The 24,070-nt window shown below is 42.3% G+C and overlaps 1 protein-coding gene across 1 annotated transcript in view; it reads right to left on the bottom strand.

The window, feature by feature from the left end:
* The window catches only part of LOC306707056 (gephyrin-like), a 31,057-nt gene extending 7,477 nt beyond the window's left edge, over nucleotides 1–23,580 (bottom strand). Inside the window, exons 1-20 of the mRNA XM_079174345.1 lie at nucleotides 23,490–23,580; nucleotides 20,267–20,345; nucleotides 17,210–17,267; nucleotides 16,700–16,792; nucleotides 15,863–15,957; nucleotides 15,634–15,700; nucleotides 14,315–14,614; nucleotides 12,080–12,181; nucleotides 10,306–10,443; nucleotides 8,455–8,497; nucleotides 7,967–8,104; nucleotides 7,700–7,792; nucleotides 6,325–6,380; nucleotides 5,807–5,926; nucleotides 5,647–5,705; nucleotides 4,857–5,010; nucleotides 4,623–4,744; nucleotides 3,680–3,767; nucleotides 3,401–3,474; nucleotides 2,150–2,214 (exon numbers count right to left, since the gene is read on the bottom strand). Of these exons, the coding sequence (XP_079030471.1) occupies nucleotides 2,150–2,214; nucleotides 3,401–3,474; nucleotides 3,680–3,767; nucleotides 4,623–4,744; nucleotides 4,857–5,010; nucleotides 5,647–5,705; nucleotides 5,807–5,926; nucleotides 6,325–6,380; nucleotides 7,700–7,792; nucleotides 7,967–8,104; nucleotides 8,455–8,497; nucleotides 10,306–10,443; nucleotides 12,080–12,181; nucleotides 14,315–14,614; nucleotides 15,634–15,700; nucleotides 15,863–15,957; nucleotides 16,700–16,792; nucleotides 17,210–17,267; nucleotides 20,267–20,345; nucleotides 23,490–23,553 (2,008 nt within the window). The 5' untranslated portion in view covers nucleotides 23,554–23,580. The remainder of the gene's footprint in view (nucleotides 1–2,149; nucleotides 2,215–3,400; nucleotides 3,475–3,679; nucleotides 3,768–4,622; nucleotides 4,745–4,856; nucleotides 5,011–5,646; nucleotides 5,706–5,806; nucleotides 5,927–6,324; nucleotides 6,381–7,699; nucleotides 7,793–7,966; nucleotides 8,105–8,454; nucleotides 8,498–10,305; nucleotides 10,444–12,079; nucleotides 12,182–14,314; nucleotides 14,615–15,633; nucleotides 15,701–15,862; nucleotides 15,958–16,699; nucleotides 16,793–17,209; nucleotides 17,268–20,266; nucleotides 20,346–23,489) is intronic.
* Between the last annotated feature and the right edge of the window lie 490 nt (nucleotides 23,581–24,070).

Below are 24,070 nucleotides of genomic sequence, written 5' to 3'. Positions count from 1 at the left end.
CTATGCATAGATTCAGCACAGAAGTATTAACCAGCTTTAAAGAGCAACACATCTTGGAAATGTATGACATCTAAACTGCAGCCAATTGTTTGCCATTCAAGCCAAGTGGCATCTCTACACGTCAGTTTACACCCAGGCGGCAACTTCCGGTTCTAAATAGTGAACCCAATGCGGAAGTAGCTTAAACCTGCATTCTCTCTACGGACCACCAGGGGGCAACTCCTCTGGTTGTGTGTCTATGAGAAAATGACTCTACTTCTCTCTTGATTTATTACCTCAGTAAACATTGTAAACATGAGTTTATGGTCTCAATCTCTAGTTTCAAGTCTTCTTCAACACAGCATGATGTTCATTTAGTAAATGATGGTCCATTTAGAGTCAAACAGACCATAAAGCAGGGTACGCTTTAGGGCGGGGCTACACGGTGATTAAATGTAGTGTAAATCGAACATATTTGTGAATTGTTCTGAGCGCATTTGTGAGTCTTTCTGTGTGCATTTGCAATTATTGAGACTGATCTGACCCCATAGTAAAGCACATGCAGTGTGTGCTGCGGATGTCGAACTCTGATGAAGAGATACAGGGTCCCAGGCAAAAATGGGAAGAACGGTCTTGAGAGGCAGATTGAGGTAAGTTTAACACACACAGGCCAGGACTGAGACTGTATGAATCAAATACGAGGAACCTCCTGCTTATTATCAATCTAACAGTACATGAACAAACCATACACACCAATGACGAGGACAGCTAGAGTACAGACACACAAGACAGGGGGCTGATGCTATATGTGGCTCCGGGGCTGGAGGGAGAAAAAGAGGAATGGCTAATGTTGCCCTGACTGGCTACAGTAGACTGAGGTAGAAGCGAACCATTTTAAACCAACGGGGAAGTTCGGGCACCCGTTTACAGACTGGACCGACCCACGTCCGGCTCACGCAAGTCAGATTGACGTGTTTGTCAAAGTGTTATTTACTGCTTTTTTTCCATGTTGAATAAATGTTAAATGTAAAAGTACTGCAAAGTAGTAATGCGTGTTTGATACCTTAATTGTTTTTGCATTAAATCATACTGGGATGTTTGCTGAAATTGATTGGATGTGGCACAGCCCTACCTAGAAAATGTTCCACCAGCCGCCACTGCTGTAACGACAACATAAAAAAAAATGATAGAAGAGTAAAGAACAACTTAAATAATGTTAAAGCTGAGCGGCGGGGGGAATGCAATGGTACAAATCAATTGCACCTAAAATCAAAACTCCCAAACCCCAAAGAAACAAGGGCCAAAAGAAGTTAAGAGTCACTCTTTTGTTTTGTTCTGCCTGTAAAACCCACTCTTTCTTGTACGTTCTCGTTGTTTTTTCTTCAATGAATCAATCCCTAGCTTCAACTGGGTCTCAATGGGCAAATACTACTGAAAATATGTACTGTATCATGAAAGAGATCACGCCTGAACCCAGTGGCTCCCAACCTTTTTCCCCTTGAAGCGCCCCCTACTCGTATCTATGAAAAGCTGATTCTCCTCCTCCTTAAAAAGATTAGAAATCCCTGAACAAACTCCTCAATTTGAATAATGAGGTTCAGCGTATTAAATGGGTTAGTCTGTTTTTATCAAATCAACTTTTATAAATGAATGTATACTGTCACTTTCGTCAATGTAAATGAAGTGATGGCATCTTGACAGATTTTACTTTTGAACTTAAACGCTCTGGAGTTACTGGAAGTGTTTGGATAAGAGTCAGAGACAATCCTACACGGCCACTACTGGAATCTAATTCTACACATAGTGTAATACTAATACTGATCTGTTCTCCAACACTGTGCACAAATACCAGCTTTAAACAGAACTATTTTTGACTGAGGAGAAATTGAATATACATTTTTAAAATACTTTTATAGACTTAATTATCCAGTAAATGTGTTAAGATTGTATTCAAATCCCAGCGCACCCACTGTGGTCTTTGACGCCCCCCCCCCCCCTGAGGGGGACCCGGACCCCGGGTTGGGAACCATCACTGTTGAACGACAACACATGCTAGCAAAATAACTGCAGGGCAAAGCAGAGGGGTGTCAAGAGATGGTCCAGGGTATTAGACAACAAGGACATACACACACACACACACACACACTGACTAGAGACATAAATATGCTACCTGGCAGAGCAAAGATAAGTTTCCGTGTTCCATCGATGTCAGCTGTGGCAAAGGTAGTAGGAAGACTGAGGGACAGAAACACACAGGTCGTTATTTTTCCTCTAGATGTCACCAGAGGCAGTGGTAGCATCAACAACAGTAGCCACAGTAATAGTAGTAAACAGCAGTAAAAGCAGTCAAATAAAAGCAGCAGTAGTTACAATAATAGGGGTGGTAGCGCAAGCAGTACTAGCAGCAACATTAGTAGCAGTAGTAGTAGTAGTAGCACTAATATTTGTAGAAGGATTAGTGACCACAGTATTAGATTATTAGTAGTTGAAGCGGTACAAGCAGTAGTAATAATAGAAATAGAAGGAGTAGCAGCAACAACAGTACTGACTAGTAGTTCTCTTGAATACCTATATGTTGAATACACTTATTGTAAGTCGCTTTGGATAAAAGCGTCTGCTAAATGACTGTAATGTAATGTGATGTACTGGTAGTGTAAGTACTTAAAGCAGTAGCAGCAATAGAAGAAAAAGAAGCAATAGTAGTAGTACTAGTAGAAACTGTGTAGAATGGTGCAGGAATGACTCTTAAAACCCAGGAATGACTCAGCATTTTTGCACTTGTGTTTTTGGTTAGATACCTGAAGATGTTTTAACGTTTTGTTTTACAATATAAAATAAGTCAGTAAATACCCCTCCTGTGAAATTAGAAGATTTTATTTATTTTTTTAAATGCTGCTAACAAGAGTCTAAATGAGACGACTAAACGTCATCAGCAGATCACTCGTCCTCCTTCAGCTTGGTGACGTGAAGTCATGTGACCGTGGTGGAGTTCCTGTATAGCCTAATGTTAGCTTTCTATTTCTGCCGATTGCATTTATGCTTCAAAAATCATAAAAGTGGTGTTGATCTGTGAAGACAATCTTGCGTAACAAAACGTGTAAGTATAATAAACAGTTGTTTGCCACAGAGCTTATTTTCTGGAATAATCCAAAATCCAAGGAAAAAATCCCATTGGCTTTCTGTAAAGGCAACCAGTGTGATGCTAACTTCCTGTTGGACTTCCAAAATACTTCATCCTTGCAGCTCTCTAGCAGTAGTAGCAGAGGTAGGAGGATTAGCATTACTAGCAGCACAATCAGCAGCATGACTCACAGGAACGGTGAGTGAGTCAATGAGAAAACGAGTTTGCATGTAAAATCATCTTTCCCCCATTTTTATTTACCCCCCCGGCCAGACTCGTCCACCCCCTCCCCCATCTCACCCTGGCTTCATGAAGACTCGTCCAAAGTGGATCTGAGCATGAAGGTCAATATCCAGCACCTGTTTGAGGTAGTCCTGATGAGACACACAAACACAGATTGAGAACAGTGTAGAAGCTGAATTAACTGTGAGACAGTGCTGCTTTCAGATGTTGTTAGAGCAGAAAAGGTAACCTGGAGGATAAACAGTCGGCAAACAAATACATAGTTTAAAAAAAGGTTAATGAGTCTGTGAATTATTCAGTAAGTTAGAGGAGACGGGTCAGAGGTGAGACGGTTACCTTCTCTCCCATGGACACACCCCCTGAAGTGATGATGACATCGGCGCGACTGATTCCCTCATGGAGAGCTGACAGCAGGTCATCAGGGCTGCAACGACAGAGGCTCCTCAGTTTACAACTTAATGGGGAGCGCTACTATGCTGCCTACGGACACTGCTGTGTAACATCTTCTGTGGCTGTGAGGGGAAGCCACATCATTAACGGAAAGCCTGCATTACACACTGGAGATGTGGAACTTGAAAGATGTGGTTGTTCACACAGGCAAAGACGGTTCTGACAAAAAGACGCAATCAAGTGGCAGTGTGGGAAGTGAAGGATCCATGTTTTTCTGAAGCTTGACCCGTACTAGGGACTCCTAGTTCTGACCGTTCTTTTTCACTCCGTCTCTTGCAATTCCCACTGCTTCATTATGTGCAACATCAAATGAGTACTCATAAGTACTTCATATTCGTTGCATTATTAGTTATTTTGTAAAATGTCAAAAAAAGGTTTTGAATTTGTAGCAGTTTTCTTTTTGACATGCCTCATCTTCAGTCGACTAAATTTCCCAGACTGCCTGTTCACCAGAGCATTAACTTCTTCAGGAGTAAAAAGTACTTCTCCAATAGTTTATTAACAGTGTTTCAGTTGTTTTGGAGCTGCCTGAGAATGCGCTAAATGGAAACGGGAATGAAATGAGAACAAATGTATTGTATGTATATTCAATGTATCTCTATAAACAAAAGGTGATGAATGAAATTATACGCACCTTATAGCCCAAACGCAGCAAGCAGAGTACTTTTGCACGCTGCAAACTGTGTTTTGTTTTTTTATTGTATACTTTCACATATATTTCCTCAGTTGATTTCGATTATTCTTTTTGGGGTCAAAAGGACTTGTAGCAAAGCTCTCGATCAAATGTAGTCTATGCTGCATTTTTTGTGTAAACCTATAAGGCTCCTACTTGTCTCCAACGATGCCCAGGTTGATGGTGGGATATCCGTGCTCCTGGATGGTGGACAGCAGGGTGGAGCGGTTGGAGTCTCGGATTTTCCCTGGGTGGAGGTCATCCTCTGGATTTAACAGCTACACACCACACACACACACACAAGGACAGAAGAATCACGAAAAACTCTAAATGGAAAGATTTTAAAGCCAAGCCGGTGTGTATTTTCCCGAGCCGTTCATGTGCACGTACCTCGTTTCCGGTGGACATGACGGCCACCACGGGGAACTTGTGCACGCTGACCTCGGTCACTCCCACTGTAGCCAGCAAGCCGATCTCTGACGGGCCCATGTGTGTCCCTTTGGCCAACACACACTCCCCTCGCCTGATGTCATGACCTATGGGCCTGTGCAGACACACACACAAACACGTTACATCATAATAAGCTAGTAGCTTTCTGACGCAGCTTTGAATTACCACTTAGAATTTACAGTCGAATCTGATTGGTTGTGCTTAACAAAAAATCATGTCGTTTTTTTTGCCATTGATCCACATTCTCATTCGGGACATTGGCTTTCATCTCTTCCACACCAAACAAAAGAGCTGAAACACCCAATAATACAATACTTTTTATTCACTTTTGTGTAAGAAATTATTTTATAACGGGGCGCGTTTTCTCCTCTTGGCCAGCCCCGGCGCCACGAAGATCAAGATCAATAGACTAGCATGCTGATCTGACAAAGAATCTTCGTAAATTCAAAATACACTTCGCTCTGATTAATCAATGTATTCTTTAAGAGCTTTATGTATCTTTATGTATTCTTTATTCTTTATTCCATACATCGTGATTTGTTGGGAGATACCAAGCAGTTCTATGTAAAATCGGACATTCAGCACCCCCATGTAGCCAGAATTGAATGATCCTTTGTTTCGGACACATTTTCCGTCACTGCAACGATCCCACTGTGAGAATCGACAGTCGAATCAGGCTAAAAGTCATTAGCCTTCACTTAGTTCCTTTCGCACATTGTGCTGTTTTTACCTGATGTCCTGTCCGGGCCGGGCCTGGACCATAATCCTCACCTCCAGCTCCTCTGTGCCCTGAAATAAGCCAGACTCAATATCGCCATGCCTGCTGACAACAACTCGTATACGGTTAAACTAGACAGCACTCAAGGTAACACCCTCACTCGTGTACTCACATCCTCAGACTCCCTCAGCAGCTCCGTGTCCTCCACCTGGACCACGGCGTCGGCTCCACAAGGAATCGGCGCCCCGGTCGTCACCCTCATCACCTGACCCGGCATCACTGTGTGTGTGGGCTGCACACGCGCACATTGAATCATGAATGCGTTTCAAAAGGTGATTGGCAACATCAGTGGGATGATGTGATCAGACTTTTAATATGGCATCTTTTAATATAAAAGACTCTCTCCCTTTGTCGAGTCATCGTTGTCATGCTTTGGCTCAACTGTTTCATGGCCATCAAACTGGTGATGTGACTGGCTGAGACTGTGTTTATTAAATCACACCCTTATTATCACAGTATCAGCAGTGTTTACTCACAGTGCTTGATGTAGTTGGTGGGATTTGTATGAGCAGAAGTGCTAACAGTAGTGATTGTTAGCAGTGCTGGTACCTGTACTGCTAAAGCACACTACTGGTGCTAGGTTGTATTACTCTGGACTGTAACACTACCAATAGAGTATTAATAGCTGACCTGTTGTCCGGCCTGTGATTCTCCCATGATGAAGCGATCTCCAGGGCCGTCGGCAGCTACGGGTTAAATGACAACCATGTTGATTAGGTTCATTACGGAAAATACAAGATAAGATACTTTGTTATTGTGTCAGTGGTTATTGTTTTTGGCACGGCAGAGTCGGGAAGTCAGCCGACAAGCAGAGCAGTGTGGTCCGTGTGGAGACAGTGAAGTGAACCAGGAGAGGTGAAGATTACTGTGACAACTACGCTTGTTGCTGTACTTTAAAAGCCAACACTATATAAATACACCTGTTCATAAAGCATAAACATGAAGAGAAGAGATATTTCAATCTGCTCCGTCATCCGCCGTCGCTATGTTTGCACAAGCACAGAGCGCTGGCTTGGCGAACAGCAAGTTGTCAAACAAAAGCTGTCTGTGTGAACGAATACATTCTAATCCTGTTTCTAAAAAAATAAATAAAAAATGCAATTATTTATTTATGAAAAAGAGCCGATAAGAGTATTGATAAATAAACGCACACTTATCCCGACGCTTGAATGTGAAAATATGTACAGTGAAAACACATGATATGACTCCCAGCATACCAAGTAACTCAACGGGCAGAAAGTCCACCGATCTGTTGTTGTATTGATGGAATTAGTGCTGTTGAAAGTTGTGAGTTTGCACTAACAGCAAATTAAAATGGTAGCAGATGGGGAAAACAGGGAGGCTTGTTACTAAAATATGATATAATAATTAGTACATCGACAGGACAAAATGTGAAATAAGGACCTAAAAGCTTGTTGCATGACTAAAAGCCTGTATCTCTTTGCATTTAAGGTAAATAAAGGCCACTATCATATGAGAGTTTTCAGTCATTTAAACATAAGAAAATTCTCACAAAATGAAATTTAGTTTTTCAATTTTCCCCACATAGCCAATCCCTTGATATCAATTGGGATACAATTTAGGTGCAAACAAGTCCAGTTCATGTTCAGTCCAGAGCCTGCAGAGCAGTACGTGTCAGTTTACGGGGAACTTGTGGTAAAGAGGGCTGGCGTGGGGGAGTTCCATCTTCTGACTGCGGACTGAGGAAAGATGACGTTTTTGAATCAAGTGGTAGTGGCCTGGACAGGATGGGTCACACAGTGGAACGTGGGATCCATGAAATTAGACCACGACAATAGATGTTTTAATATTTAAGTGGCAGCAAAGAGGACAGCTTACATACAGAACAGTGTAACAGTCTAATTCACTCAATGCCAAGAAGTGAAAGCGTGTAAATGCGTGGATGAATGCAGATGTCAGCCAGGTCAAATTGAATGGCATTTTCATAGATCCCGTTTTACAGCCGCGTCCCCTGACATTGTGTGGTTGGCATCAGGGGTCTCACCTCGTACAGCGTAGCCGTCTTTAACGGAAGCAGGGAATGGAGGAAGGTTGTCTTTGGCATAGATGTCCTGAGCGAGCACTCGACCCAAACCGTCTGCAGAGATGAGCCGAGCCATATCGGTTTTAGTGCACACTTTATTATTACCAACAACAAACAAACAATGCAATAATATCTACATATCTGTGCATAGAACTGAACAGAACGCACATACTTACAGTACACACACACACACACACACACGCAGACACACACACTCTGAGGACTCACCTCTGTAGTTAATGACTTCAATTCCCAGAATAGGTGTCATCTCTAGAACAGTGATGAAGGCTTTGTCCATTGACGTCAACGGGAACGGAGACATGCGATGACGACGTGCCACCTTGCTGATGTCCACCGCACTGTGACCTACACACACACACACACACACACACACACACACACACACACACACACACACACACACACACACACACACACACACACACACACACACACACACACACACACACACACACACACACACACACACACGAATAGACGTGAGTGAGTGGAGAATATGTTACTATAAACAATACCACAAAGTTTAAACATTTAAACACAGAGATGTAAGTTACTGTTGCAAGGCTTGCATGTTAATGAGGCAGAGGCACAGGCACAGGCGCGCGCGCACACACACACACACACACACACACACACACACACACACGCACACGCACACGCACACGCACACGCACACACACACACGCTGAACTTACTGGCTCTCAGAATGTTCTCATTACTGCCACATCGTGACTGAACCTGCAGAGAGACAGGACAGTTATTCTATATTTGGTCATTGTTTGATGCAAATATATGGAAGGGATGATTTCAACGCCTCTCCTTCATAACAGGACAGTCTGGCCAAAGGCGTTCATGTTCTATTAATAACGTTTAAGACACAGGACATGGATACATAAGTAACGTGAATTCCAGCTGAGACGCTTGATTGATGTATCAGTCCAATTCTGTTCCTTAAATCGCACACAGAATATCTGCCGGTGCGTTGTCCACATCTGATGTGGAAGTTCCTCTCCTAGCGCAGCGTTATCAAAACAGTTTGTAAAACCTGTGATGACATTTTACCTTCAGCACCATACTTGTTTACGGCTTTTATTATCATTTTCAACACTCTTTTTCCTGAGTTGTCTCTTTGTCTTGATTTAAATGTTAATAACCGTGGTTGCCATTGAATATAAAGAAAGAAAAAAAGGTAAATTCTTGAATAAAGCCAGAATTCAAATAATAGACATGTCCGGTACTAGCAAAAGAAGGCCGGTCAACAATAAAGGACAATTAAAAATCACTGAGGATTCGTGGAAATTCCTGTATACGTTTGACTAACTTGGTAAACTCAGCACTAATGAGTCATGTCCTACTCACCACTCTGCTGCTCTCACGTCTTCCTTTCCACAGAAATACTGTTCATTCGCTAATCAATTCCAATCTCTACTTTTAAGTTTATGTTCAATGAAAGACCATGCCTCCCGTGCTCATATTTCAAAATAAAAGCCTACAAAGGAAAAGGAACGATAGTCCACGCACTGAAGGTTGCAATTATTCAGATCGGCAAAGTGGTGAGTGAGACATGAATGTGTTGTTGTACTGATGGAAGTAGTGCTGTGGAAAATTTTGAGTTTGCATTACAACCTAATTAAAATAGTGGCAGATGGGAAAACAGTTGTTACTAAAATATGATGTAATAATCAGTATTTACATGAAAGGAAAAAACGAAATGAGGCCTTCAAATAAAGGCCTAAAAGCTTGTTGCATAAATCAAAGCCTGAATCTCTTTTCATTTTAGGTAAATAGGGGCCACTATCTATCATATGATAGTTTGTAGTCATCTAAATATGACCTTTAAGAAACCCCCCCCCCCATATCCAATCTCTTGATATCATTTGGGACAAATTTTACGTGAATGTACCACAACTGAAGATATTTACATTTCAGTTTTGCCAAACAGTCTCATTCACTCCCATTCAACTCCAAACAGCACACGAGGCCCGGAGACTTTTAACCTATGGGTAGTCCATCCCTGGGGGAGAGAGGCCGACAGTCATGTCCGACTACCAACTTTTCAGTTTGGTCTCACATAAATATTTGAAAGCCAAAGTAAGATAGGATTAGGGGTCACATTTAGTTTGCTCATCCTCAACACTTATACCATTTGGTAAGGGATCTTAGTGGTTTTAGTGGGACCAAACAACTCTCGAAACAATCCGAAAGCAATCTTGGTTTTTTTAAGGGTAGGAATTCAAATTGGCAACCTCATCTTTACTGGGATTAGATAAGGGTCATAATAAGAAAATAAATGAGCAAAAACTCTAATCATGCATGAACTGTCCTTTATCGGTTTCTTTTTTATTGGGAACTGCTGAGATAGCATACAAATGTTATTTACATAGGAGTCTTGAAAAGCATATATATAAAAAAATTAAAATGTCATGCAAATTGTTTTTTTAATATACATTTCTTTATGGTTGAAAGACTTTCAATTTCAGAGATTCTTATTTCTGAGTGCTCATTTGTGTGTGTGTGTGTGTGTGTGTGAGAAATCATACGTGTACCTTGGGTGTCGGGCATGAGGCGGTGGAAAGGCGGGAGGTGGCCTGTGTTGCCCGTGGTGACTCAGAAGGGGTGGAGCTTAAAGAGGCGGAATCTCGAGGAAGCACCTGAACGCCTCGAGAAATGATAGAGTCCGGGATCTACACACACAAACACACGCACACACGCACACACGCACACACGCACACACACACACACACACACACACACACGCTTAATGCTAAGTCAAAGAGTTTGTGTTGGTGTTTGGTTTTAGGGAATGCAAACTACACAAACTAATCTGGTGAAGAAAAAAAACACTCTACACGCTAATTTAACATTTGCTGCAACAAATCAAATAGAGGACTGCTTTATCTGTCATTATCATTCAGGTTACTTTTTTTCTTTTCTTGTGTCCCATTCAACTTAACCAACTTCCTCCAAAGGTTACGAGAACATAGACACCGAAATCATCCATGTTTCCTTACAGGATCGCTGCTTCAGCACTTTGGCATTTGTTTAGAAGCAACTAGGGACTGTGGACTTCCTTCATCCAACACATCGATGTGTGGCACATTCACATGTGGGATAAACAAAGTCTGTTTCACCTCAATTTACCGACCTGACCGAAGGATTATCTACGGCTTCCATTTGAATTTACTCTTTCTTTCAATGGGTTTTCAACGGGACCCAAAATACTATCAAAGCTCTTATTAATATAATGTCACTGTAGCTTCCATTGTTCAGAACAAAAGAGAGGAACACAAAGAGTTTTAAATTTCAGTGTGTGAAAAAAACGTAGAGGGTCATTTGAGCTGGAATCACGGGTACATGGCATTTGTAGTGGATTAAGAACACAACATCTGGAACTATTCAAATTTTATGGAGGACTAAAAAGTCAGAAGTGAACAGGGCTTGAATGGTCGCTGTGATAAATAACCTATCGGCAAATAGATTTTTCATTACAAGCTGGAATTCACTGAAACCAAGAGCGGCCTGAAAGGTAAGGTAAGAAACATGCAAAACCACCTTTGAGAAGGAACTAACAACCATTAATATAAACTTTAGCTGATTCACACAGATCTATTTGTTTAAGAGCTACATCTGGTTCCACCACTGGTCAACAGGGAGAAATTGGAAATCAATCTGATCATGAATGCTAAAGTGTAGCATATTTAAGTCAAACATGTACCAGGGATAAATGGATGGTTTTATTGTCTCTGTTCTCATCAATGAATTGCCCAGGTGACCACAAAACAGGACACAATATTTGTCCAATTATTCTTAAGATACATAAAAGCGTTTTTACCCACGGTGTAAAGTAAATAGCCATCACACCTACAAACTGCTTTTATAAACGCTGGTTAAATGTTAGCCGGCTAAAATAATCAAATCTTATCTAGCTGCATGAAATATATATAACAGCAGTTGGAAGATTTACTTGTTTTTCTTAAAAGGCAACATGAGCAGAGAACCATGATTGGCTGTGAGCTAATAATAATACATTTTCACTCTTTTTTGGTCTCCATCAACTCCTGAAAGAAATATCTGGCTCTTTAAATGCCGAATGTTCAACTTTCTAGTGTCTAGCTTTGCCCGTCTGCTGTTGCTGGGCAGGTAGTGTACAACAGTATCGTTAAAGCGTTTTTTTGCCGAATGCTCCAGATACATTTAAAGCAATTCAGAGAAAGGCAGATTCAAATAATGTGTGAAGAACAGGGCCAGGCAGTGTGTACCTGAAAGACACGATGAAGTGACCAATGACAGGGCGAGGAGGGGTGTGTGGGAGTGTCTCACCTGCTGGTCATGGGTACAGGAGCAGGTGAAATGAGTGGGCGGGGCAGGCGTGTTGCCGAGCAGGTAGGGACCGCCCTTAGCCATGACCGCAGCATGGCTCGTCTGATGGATGGACACACACACACGCATGCACAAACACAGATACAGACAGACACATGTCCCCACAGACAGACAGGGGAATGAGATGAAATGGAGTGCTTCAATCTGGTTAATGAATGACAATCACAAAAAGTGGACATTTTCTTGTAACAGCTGCTCCATCGGCACACTTCTCAATATTAACCAAACTTGAGTGCTAAAGGTTCCTACCAGTTATGTTCCACATACAATATAATCAAGCAATTGGAATTGTGAGAGTAGGCCATCTGTATCTTCGTACATTATCTGGAGAATGACATCGCCATGGGCCTTTGCATTTACAACTGCAGCCTGTTGCACAAGCTGAAAGTAGGGTTGAGTGTCAACATCATAGACTGTTTATAAAAAGTGGACGTGGTCATGGTGACGTCATTGGTTTGTGGACTGATGTTTTGAAGCCTCATGTTCGCCATCTTCGAATAGGGCCGTTGCCATGTTTGGAATACGGAGGAGTGACGTAGAGACACTGTATATTCTCTGGTAGCGGCAGAGACCTGTCAATCACTGTGTAGCCCCGCCCTAAAGCATACCCTGCTTTTTGGTCTGTTTGACTCAAAATGGACCATCATTTACTAAATGAACATCATGCTGTATTGAAGAAGACTTGAAACTAGAGATTGAGACCATAAACTCATGTTTACAATGTTTACTGAGGTAATAAATCAAGAGAGAAGTAGAGTCATTTTCTCATAGACTTCTATACAACCAGAGGAGTTGCCCCCTGGTGGACACTAGAGAGAATGCAGCTTTAAGGCACTTCAGCATTGGCTTCACTTAGCAGAACCGGAGGTTGCCGCCTGGTCAACACTCACTGCTGAGTTGTACCTAGTTGTTACAAAATTCACAATCAAAACACTGTAGCAGACAGTAAAAATGCATCCAGTGCAACATTTTGGAAATATTGAAGAAAAATAAATATGTTTATGTTTTAAAACCACATGACATGGTTCAGCTATGTTCGAGTCAAACCACAGTTTGATCACCAAAATCTAGTCAGTACATCCTTGAGTCCAGGTGGACGCCTGTGCCAAATTTAAAGAAATTCTGTCCAGGCATTCCTGAGATATTGTGTTCATGACAATGCACCGGATGGACGGACGGACAACCCGAAAACATAATGCCTTTGGCCACAGCTATCGCAATGACAAAGCCAAGCACGCACACGTATTACTATCAAAAAAAGATAGATGTAATCATTACCAAAATTCCCAACATGTTTTTATCTAACGAAATATTCTGCTTTAATCCACATTTGTTGGCGTTAAGGCATTTTCACTGCGGTCTAAAACTGGTCGCCCTCCCCCACACACACACAGAGTGGCTTGCACCTGTATTAACAGACATTCAAAGCTTTATTCATAAACCCAATAGAAGCTTCGAATGTAAAAAAAAAAAAAAAAGACATCCAGTACAGCCATAGTGCCTAAGTCTGAGTCACACTGTTTGTTTAGCATTTAGGGAGCCAGGTCTGTGTATGAATACAACCATGAGGAGATATTCACTGATTGGATTAGAATCACAGACTCCACCTTTAAATAGGCCTATGTCTTATTATCATTCAAACTTAAAAACATTTATTACGGCTAATAAAAGATTCCGACAACATTTTTACGACTGTCAGTCAACTGCTGGACCCTTGTGTTGCACATCGTTGTGGCCCCACGTTTGGCAAAGGAGGGGTCAGCAGACAAAATGTTCAGATAGAGATTTAAAAAACAGCTTTAAACGTTGTCGCACAGTCTCTGTTTGAAGTTGGATTACTTTCCATTCAATTTCCCAAGGAATGGTATAAAATATACTGAAGCGCTCTTTCTTCAAACAGCAACTTTCCTCAGCTTGACACAGACAAGAATTTATTTTTTATCATAGTGGGAAAAAAAAGATGTTTCAGTTTTCTGAAATGCCCTGCTGCTTATTTCCTTTAATACTAATAAGTGATATGTTTGTAGTCTTCCAGCAGCCAATAGCATTTGAGCAGCGGTTGTCTGTATTACAGTACCCTGCTGCTGCAATGACCCAATTTCCCCACAGGGATCATTAAAGTTTCCTTTATCAAGTCTCCAGCAGCAGCAGCGGCGTCCATGGCGACTGGTTTACCTTGGCAGCGATGGCAGCTGCGGTGATGTGGGAGGAGCCATGCTGGTGATGGTGGTGGTGGTGGTGGTTGTGCACATGTGGACCCCGCCTCATCTCCTCCTCCTCGTCGTCCTCGTCCTCTTCATCCTCGCACTGGGTGCCGCGCTCCATGGTGTGCGCGTCGATGTGCGTGTTGACCAGCAGAGGGGAAGGGGAGGGCAGCTGCTGCAGGGCGGCGTGAGTGGACTTCACCCTGACGGTGGCCTCGCGCAGCAGGTCAATGGCGTGGGGCAGAGCGGGCAGGATGAACTGAAAGCACTCCTGGAGAAAACAACACAACGAGCAAGTTAAACTCCCACTTTCAAACACTGGATTGATTGTAGTAGCCCCGCACTTTCTTACTTTAAACGTTACTGTGTTTATTGATATATTGGTAATATTTGATGCCGGACGGTTTTTAGAGCTTTTTCACTGAAAACAGCAGCCAGCTTTAAACAGAAAAGTACAGTTAATGTTGCAAAAACCCTCTCAAATGGAGCTATCCACTATATTTTGTCAGGAAAGGGCGACTGTATAGCTATGATGACATATCAAATCACTGCCACACAGTGGTTAAATTACTTTTTTTTATTCTAATAACTTTTGGGTCCCGAAAATTGGGGTATTACAGTGTGTACAAATGAATAGAACAGGAGGACAACAGACATTGAACTTTTGCCGTGGTCATTTGACAAAGTCAAAAGAAAATGTTGGTTGTTGTTAGTTGTTATGATGACAATGCCAATGTCAGTGAGGCCTTAACGAGTGTTGCTGCGCCACGAAGCCGGAAGCGGAGGTAGTTACAGAGCCCAATCAACGGCTGTAAAAGCCAATTTACACTTTCTTTATTACTTACGTATTTATAGAGAGAACTGCCTGCATGGCGGGACTACACGCACACACACACAGATGCCAATGCTGTTGTGTTACAAGTCCCACCGGCTTGAGTGAGTCTGACTTGCTGCAAGTCGGTTTGTGTGGAAGTTAGCCCGCTGTGAAATGGCTGTCGCTCTGACCCAACCTGCAACGTTGATAGAAATGGGAATGTCCGTTCTACTTCTATTCTACGTCTATGTTTTGCCCCAAGTCCCAAGTAAATCTCAAGTCTTTCACTAGTCAGTATGCATTCTTTACCAATGTCATTTTCAAATGATATACACTTGACAAATTACATTATATTTCAAAGTTAATAAGTCAAAACGCATCATCATTGGCTACAGATTCTCATAATAGCTAGCAGGCATTACATGAGTGAGCATGTATAGGGTTCTAGCAGATTTCAGATAAGGACAGAATCCCACCTGAGAGCCCTTCTTGCTCCCTGGCAGGTTGATGATCAGGGTCTTACCACGGATACCACACACTGGCCTGGAGAGACAATGCAAGTAGGAAGCAGATTAGAGCAGGAGAGGATATCGCGGCACACTAATCTGGTTAGAATTGAACAGATTAGCAGATTTAGCGCCGCACATCCCGGTGCAGACAGCATGTCTTTAACTGACTTGACAGTAGTGGTGAAAAAGTCTTCACCTGGAAAGCATGCCTAGCGGTGTAACGTTGAGTGATCCCATCAGCATGGCGAGAGCCATGCCTGGAGCCTCTCGCTCGATCACGTCTCTGGTGGCCTGCAACACAAAACCCCCCGGTCTCTAGTTCAGACATCAAAATCACTGGTTTGGTTAGAAGACAAAATACATTTTTGAAGTTTGTTCAGTGAATTTTCAGACAGGGCTCACTAGTTTAGTCTCTAATTGTCCTGATTTTAATCAGAGGGCCGTGGTTACGCTTGTCTCTCTGGTGCTTTTTGTCGTCCCATCGTTCCAGGACGCATCAACTGTCAAGTCTGTACGCTACGAGATCAGACCTCGGGTTCCGATCAGCTGGACCACATGCCGAGGTGGCCTGGCCCGCATTGAGTTGGGATCTGAACACGGTGTGGACAGCATGTGGACACAATCGGGACAATTCATCAAACATAGGTCACCATCATCTCCAGATCAGAACCAGTGCTGTTTCTTCCTGATTTTGCTGCATCAAAATAACGAGGGACTTTTATTGTGAAGAATTTATGGGAAAGTGAGTTTAGCGCTGACTTAATGGAGCTTCGCTGGCGGCTATTTTTCAACTTGAAAACAAACCTCTACCAATACTGCAGGGAGGAAGAGTGACGGAATTTTTCCAGTCACTATCTGATCAGGCTGGTCGCATTGAAGTGTCAAGAGTGGACACACACATATGCAGACACGGCTGATGTCCGATCTAGCGCCCCATCACAAATACAAGTGTAACCACGGCCATGTTTACAGTTTTATTTTATTAACATTTTCACTTTGAAGCGTTGCAGTCGGTGGCTCTGTGCGTTTGTACCTCAGGTGTAACATCTCGTGGTGCAAATCCGGTTCCTCCGGTAGTGAGAATGAGATTCAGCTGCTGTTCATCGCACCAATCCAGAAGAGTTTCCTGTGCACATGCAAACACACACGGTTAACACAACTACACCTACATTCTCTTGACCTGGAATGCTATGGGCCCAGCTTTCATTCAGGATCATCCTCACTGCATTCAGTGGCTAGAACAGCATTGAAGTGAGGGATCATGGGTGGCTAAATGTTGGATGATAGACGGGTGGTCACTGCAACCGCTAATAAGACTTTGAAGTCAAAAGGAAAAAGATTCAGGGAGTATGTGATGAGGAATGTGCCACGGTTTTCATTCGGTGTTGTATCTCGAGTGCGTCTTCTTCTATGACAGATTCAAACTTTCTTTGAGTGCCAGAGGGAAAGTGTGCAAAGTCCAGTCTTCACCTCACATTGCTTTGTGTCTCGTTAAAACTGGGAGTGATGGGATTGCTAGTGAGCTCGAAGCGACGACACGTACCTTGATTTCACCAATCTCATCTGGAACTATCTTGTAGGCCGCTATGACTCCTCCTAGCCTGCAGGAGGGGACAAAGACAGAGTGAGGGTAACGTCCGTGCACGTGAATGTTATGCGTGTGTGTGTGTGTGTGTGTGTGCAGACCACAGACTACGGGGTCAGATCAGTTTTAGTATTAATGGATGCACACAAAGGGATTCACAAATTTATTTTTTGATGTATATTTAAATTACTCTCTCCACAAAAATCAATTTCAATGCAGAAAAAAAGTTATCATAGTCATACCATACAAATAAATAGGGCTCACAAATGTGTTTATGATGCATTGACATCTTAAATAAATGTAAAAGAAAACATATGTTTTGGAATGTATTTGCAAATTTCATCCAAAACATGTGGATGTTGTTACATTCATATACAGATTGTTGAACCTGCATTTATAAACTCCTCGTCTTGTGTGACCTTCACTGCATTTGTGTGTGTGTGGGTTGCATTTTTGAGACTCCCCTGCCTCGGCTCCATTCACAAATGCCATTTTTTTCAATAAGATTTGAAAGTGAATGACACTGTGCAGTCTTCGACTACGAACAGGAGGATTGACATCAAACTGACTACATGCAGCTGCCAGGAGGTCAAAGGTCAACCTCGACATGGTGTCTGGTGGTGGCGGCGCTCCATGGCTGCAGTCTTGATTACATCCTGTATCTTTTCCTAACCACTTTTCCTTGACCTCAAGATAAGAGAGGAAGCACTGAGGCACCTTTCCTCTGCATTTAAGGAATCCGGCCAGCTCTCATCATGGCTGCCGCTTACATACTTCCTGGTCATTTCACTCGGTTAGGACACTTCCTCAAAAAATAAAGACCATTCGATCGCATCCCACGTGTAAGTTTAAGTGGAATAACTGTCTTGGCGAGAATGATTAAATATGTTTGAGTCATGAATGCTTGCTACGTTAGTGATGTGGCATTTAACACTAACGCAAGCTAGTTACCCATTTACTTACTATGGTTTGCTAGCAACTTACTTTATTGCAAATATTTAAACAGGTAAGCTATTTGCAAGTGAGTTAACTGTGAGGTTATGTTGTCTAAAATTACTCAGATCATATTATGGCTAGCTAGCTAATAATCCTAGGTTGTCTATTTGTGATATATAGCTAACTTGTTAGCAAACGCTAGTGTTAAATGCCACTACCTGAGTCGGTCGGCAACCTTTACTATCCAAAGAGCCATTTTGCCCTATTTTCCACCAAATAAAATGTCTGGAGCCGCAAAAGCTATTTGATATCACAGCTTATAAAGTTTTAGTCATATTATATATACAAAAACTACAGTTTGTTGTATTTATGAAATTATAGAACAAGAATAAAGACAATTCTTGACATTGTATTGTTATTTTACAATATCAAACAATACACTGGCATGTGTAGGCCTACATTGAGGTCAATTAAACACAGAACAATTCAGTTCTTCCCCATATTTGAGTAAACATAAAAAATAGGCCAGTTTGTATTTAAGTAAGACTAAAGTCCATTTCAGTGCGCTGTCAACATCTTGTTTTTTTCCTGAGATACTTACAGCCATCAACCTTCGCGCCTGAACATAAAAACACAACAATCAGTTCAGGATCTAAAATAAAAAGAATGTCCAAGATAAATTCCAAGTTAGATTCTCACCTGTTTAATGTGATTTTTTTTTTCTGAACATTGCTGCAGAGTTTCTCTATATCAGGGCTGTAAGATGTGACTTTGAGCATCACACAGGACTGCAGGCTGTCGTCTGTGAGGCGCGAGCGATATTTAGATTTGATGTAGTTCATGCTTGACAAAAACCTTCTCGCATAAGTACTTGATCCAAAGATGGGACAGGACTTCAAAATGCATACTTCTTCATGTTCATATAAGTGCCGGGAACGGCATTCCATGCTTCAAACATAAGTTTGTCGGGTTTGGGGAGGTTTTCAATATCGCTCCATTTGTGCTCTCTAGCGAGGACGGCCTTCTGACGGGCGACGGCTTCAAGATCAGCATCGTTGGCAGTGACAGCAAATTAGTACGGCCACGCAGAATTAAACTCTCTATTTTCCTCCATGACTTTTCTTTTTTGGGGATTTATCCATTGATGTTTACCGAGGGTCTGCAAATCATGATTAGCCGCCTGCAGGGAAAGGCTCTTGACAGCAACGTCATAGGATGTGACGCACATACAGTAGGACGCTGACAAAATATTAAAGATATTTTCTAATTTCATCACACAGTAACACGTCAAACTCCAAGATAAGAGGTGTTCCCTTTACAAATTATTTCCATGATATTTTTTGTCAAGGGTGCCGCAACCGAGGGGCTGCCGACCCCTGCACTAGCTACTACCCTCACTATTGCAGCAAGCATTCAAAACTCAAACACATTTACTCACGCACACCAAGACAGTTATTAATTAACACTTTTTGAGCACCACCACCAGCCTCCATGTTGAGGTTGACCTCTGACCTCGGGCCAGCTGGATGTAGTTAGTTTGATGAACATCCTCCTGCTCACAATTGCAGAGAGCGCAGATGTAAACTCTTTGTGATCAAATTTAAATCGTACCCTCGAATGAATTGGCTGAAACGGAGGGAGACGTCCGTTTGGCTACGGATACTTCCCTGTGGAAAAAATGGCATTTGTGAATGGAGCCGAGGCTGGGGAGCGTTAAAAAAAAAGAAAACAGACCCACAGACACGCGGTGAAGCTCACTCATAACAAGCAGGTTATAACTGTGGGTTCAACCGTCTGTATATTAACAGAACAACATCCAAAAGTATATTTGATGAAAATTGCAAATCCTTTTAAATGCATACATTTCATTCAAATTCAGGTTAATGCGTGTGTGCATCAGAAATATATTTGTGAACCTTGTTTTTTTATTTATATGTATATATTTTTTTACATTTCTATACAAAGATAACTTAAGTCACTTTAAAACAAATCAGGAACTATACATCAGTGAATCCTTCAGTGTGCATTCATCAGTATTGAGACTGATCCGACTCCATAACAGACTGTGTGTGGACTCACAGTGAGGGATCATGGACCAGGTCCTTCAGGTTGACTCCACTCCTGTCCTCAGCCAAGTTCTTGAAACAGCTGTCACTGACTGAAGAAGAGAGAAGTTCAGGTTACACAACAGATAAATGTGACGCAAAATAAAACTGTTCACCGATACGTTGACTGGTGGAACCTCGGTCGATACTAATGAGACATTTCAATGGACGTTCATCCAACGACATTTAAATAATGTTATTGCCCAGAATTGTAATTGAGGTTGTTTGCAGCTCAGTGTCTCATTCATGTTTCACAGGCCTCAAATGCAATGTTGTCAGTTTTCCGAAGGAAACTGGAGAGTACCACATTCAAAATGAAAACGGCATATATAAACAATATAGTTACACACATATACAGGACAGTAGTCCTTTACGGTCTCTGAACATTGGATTATATATATTTTTTATTATACCTATTGTGAATTGTTAAAGTCAAAACCTGAGATTGTCCAAAATCCACTTCAAAGAAAGTGTGTAGACTAACACGGTGAGTTATAAAGTCTACCCAGTGAGTCTTACAATGCAAGCAGTCAAACTTCAGACTTTGTTATGGACTGCTTCTGACAGAGCTAGGGTGGCGGTTTCTCCCCATTTCCAGTCTTTATGCTAAGCTACGCTAACCAGCTGAAGCGTTGTATTCAACAGACAGATATGAGAGTGGCATCAGTTCTGTCATCCAACCCATTGCAGGAAAGGGAATGGTACGTTCCGGAAATTTCAAACTATTTCTGTTTTTTTTTTCTATTTAAATCTAACTACATTTTGAAAAGTTGGCCTACATTTTGCTGAACATAAACACAAGTGACTTCTCACCAGAAAACCCAAGCTGTTGAAAACCTATTACACTTTATAACGCATTTCACGCATTTTCATTACAGTCCTTCTGACACAGAGAAATGTAGCTTGTTGTGAAACCTTGGTGCCCTTGGTTCAAGGGCAAAACTACAGTATTTAGAGAGCATCCAGGCTATCAACTCTGGTATTCAGGTGAAAGGGAGTGTGTTCTCAAGAGTGACCACGTGAAACTACTACGGCTAAAGTATAGTTTCGTGTTTATTGTTTTGTAGTTTTACACCTCCGTTTCTAATAAGAACAGTACCACAGAATGTTACTCTAAATATTCTCCATGAATGTAGGATAGTTGATTTCCAAAGGACATTAAAAAGGTAAGAGTGGCTCTGGATGAACAGCAACCTGAACACAAACATGCATTCGACATTTTATGTATTGACACATTGTTAAAAGTAAAGTCAACGTGATCACTGGGCAGTGAGCGTCACTGGTGGAGTTCAGCTAATCCTTGACGATTTCTCTCATTTCTCTTGACTTTAACCCCTGATAGTCATGTTTAACACCACGGGAAGAAGAAAAAAACATTTGCCATTTGCATCCCCATGTGAACAATGACTTGTTCTGAAATAAACAAACTGCATCAATATACAGTTGTGACCGATTTGCCTGTGGATTCAACATTGAGACTCCCCGACTTCCACCATACAATAGATATTATTAGTACTCTGGCTTTATTAATCTGTGCTTTATTGTATTGTACTAACTCCATTGATGAGCCTATATAGTGAGATCCTAACTGTGGGACTTGGCACAATGCGCAGAGTTTTGAATTCTTTGGAGGAATAAGATGCATCAGGGATGAATACAAAAACCGTGTTAGTAGGATTCACTAATTGTTGGTTTGGGTCTTCAGAAGCATAGTTCCCTATTGGACACTTCCCTCTTTGGTAAAGCCATGGCCTAGTGTATTGGAAGTATTTCCAATAGTATCTTAGCTACATTTAGCACACCACAAACAGTGTGCTTTTTCTGCCCAGTAAACACAAGAAGCTAAATTACTTTGGTTTCCCTTATGCTGACTTAACAATCAAAGACTCTGGCTGGTAGAAGCCACTGTTGTTATGTGTTCATGGTCAACATTATTTCATATATTCCAACACATTATGCTCTATATGTGACCTTAAACATGCCTTGCGTCACATTTTACCAACCGCATATTTGACCCTAAACATGACCTAAACTCCTCGATTAAAACCGTGTCGTGTAAAAACCAGACAAGCCCCCCCCCCCCCCCCTGCACACACATGGGCTAGGAACGTGTGTTAACATGTGACAGGAGGTTGTGGTTGTCGACTGTACGGACAGCAGGGGTTAGCTGCCGCTAGCCGAGATGCTCGCTCATCAAAACCACGACAGACTTCCCAGCCAGCTGCTGGGGCGCATCCTCTTAGCATTATTCTCACGTCTCCCCCCGCCTTGACGAGGAGGCAGCGGGGCTACTGGTGACTGTCACACGGCTGTATACTGGTCCCAGTCCTCCTCTGCACGACTCAAGACCAACATCAGATGAGCTAATTAGGGAAGCAGCTAAACAACCTGCACAACGGGAGAAAAATGGCTTTGGCAGTCGGCCTTGCTTGCTAAGAATCTTTTAATAGCTACCAAACGCACGATTTATGATTCATACATGTACTTTTTTTAAGTACGATAAAAAAGCTGACGTTAAGTCCAAATTAAACGGCCGTCAAAGGAACCATGAAGTAAATATTAATGAATAGCGGTCAACACATCGGATCTGCAAAGGGACATGAATAATGCAGCTGATGTAGGCTCGGTATCGCTATTGCTGGAAGAAAAATATAACGTTCCCTTGCGTCAAGGTGGCAACATACAGCCACAGCCAGAACGGAAGAATGGTGGTTTTTCTTCCACAATAAAAGCGCCAATCTTAGTTAAAAACTCATTGCAGCACTAGCTCGCCAAAGGAATAGCCCCTCTAATTTTGAAAGTCCTCGCAAGTCGTCCTTTTTCCTACTGTCTCACTTGACGCTGATTAAAATATATCACTACAATGTCGTGCAGCTATCATAATCATAGCTATAATGACAGCCAGTCTGCCCACGTACACATATACATAACATAATTTACCACAGAAATGCAAATTACGTCGTTACAAAGCAAACTCCACATCTGCCCAACCTGTCAAATAGGGAAGGCAGCTAACGTTAGTGCAATGACAGCCAACGAAACCGGTTAGCTTAGCATACTGGATAACGACAGCTAGGTCGGCAGCGGAGACAGCTCGTATCGTGACACCGACGTGCACAGGCAACCGAAGGCAAAACGCCACGCAGGTGCACTACGGAGAAGCGTCTTGTCGCATTTGACCAAAACAGGCTCCTTACCCGTCAGAATCCCCACTCGGGTCTGATGGTCGTGGTTGGTGAGCACCATCCCGTCCGCCGCCATGTTTACAACCTCTGTCTGCACTGTGCCGGCACATAGGGGAGAGCGGGGTAAGAATTACCTTGCACGGCAGCTGGATTCTCGCGATGTCACGGCAAGATCACGCGAGAATCGCAGGATCACATATATATATATACTCGCGAAAATCCATCTAGTCAGGATTCAAGTAACGCGTTTGTGTCCGGTAAGCCAGAGGACGGACCAAATAAGCATCCTGTGAGGAGCTACTGGCAGCTATGGACGTTGCTTAGGTGTGTGCGAGACCACTGTTTGTTTTAGACAACAATGGCGGCTCCTAAAGAGGTTCGCGTAGGTGCTGCAATAGCATCAGCTCTATCAGAACAGGTGATCAGAACAACGTTTTTTGCTATTCATTGGGAGAATAGCAAAAAACGGAACTTCGGTGCCTTATATTTGGGGGTAAATTATGTTATATTGGGGCCCCTAACAAGTTAATCCAGCACTGACGTACAAAAAACAAAATAGAAAAGGGCACCAGCTGCACAGTAAGTTTTTCTGG

The sequence above is a fragment of the Pholis gunnellus genome, assembly GCF_910591455.1.
Source record: "Pholis gunnellus genome assembly, chromosome: 15".
Lineage (NCBI taxonomy): Eukaryota > Metazoa > Chordata > Actinopteri > Perciformes > Pholidae > Pholis > Pholis gunnellus.
This window is presented reverse-complemented; position numbering and strand designations above follow the sequence as displayed.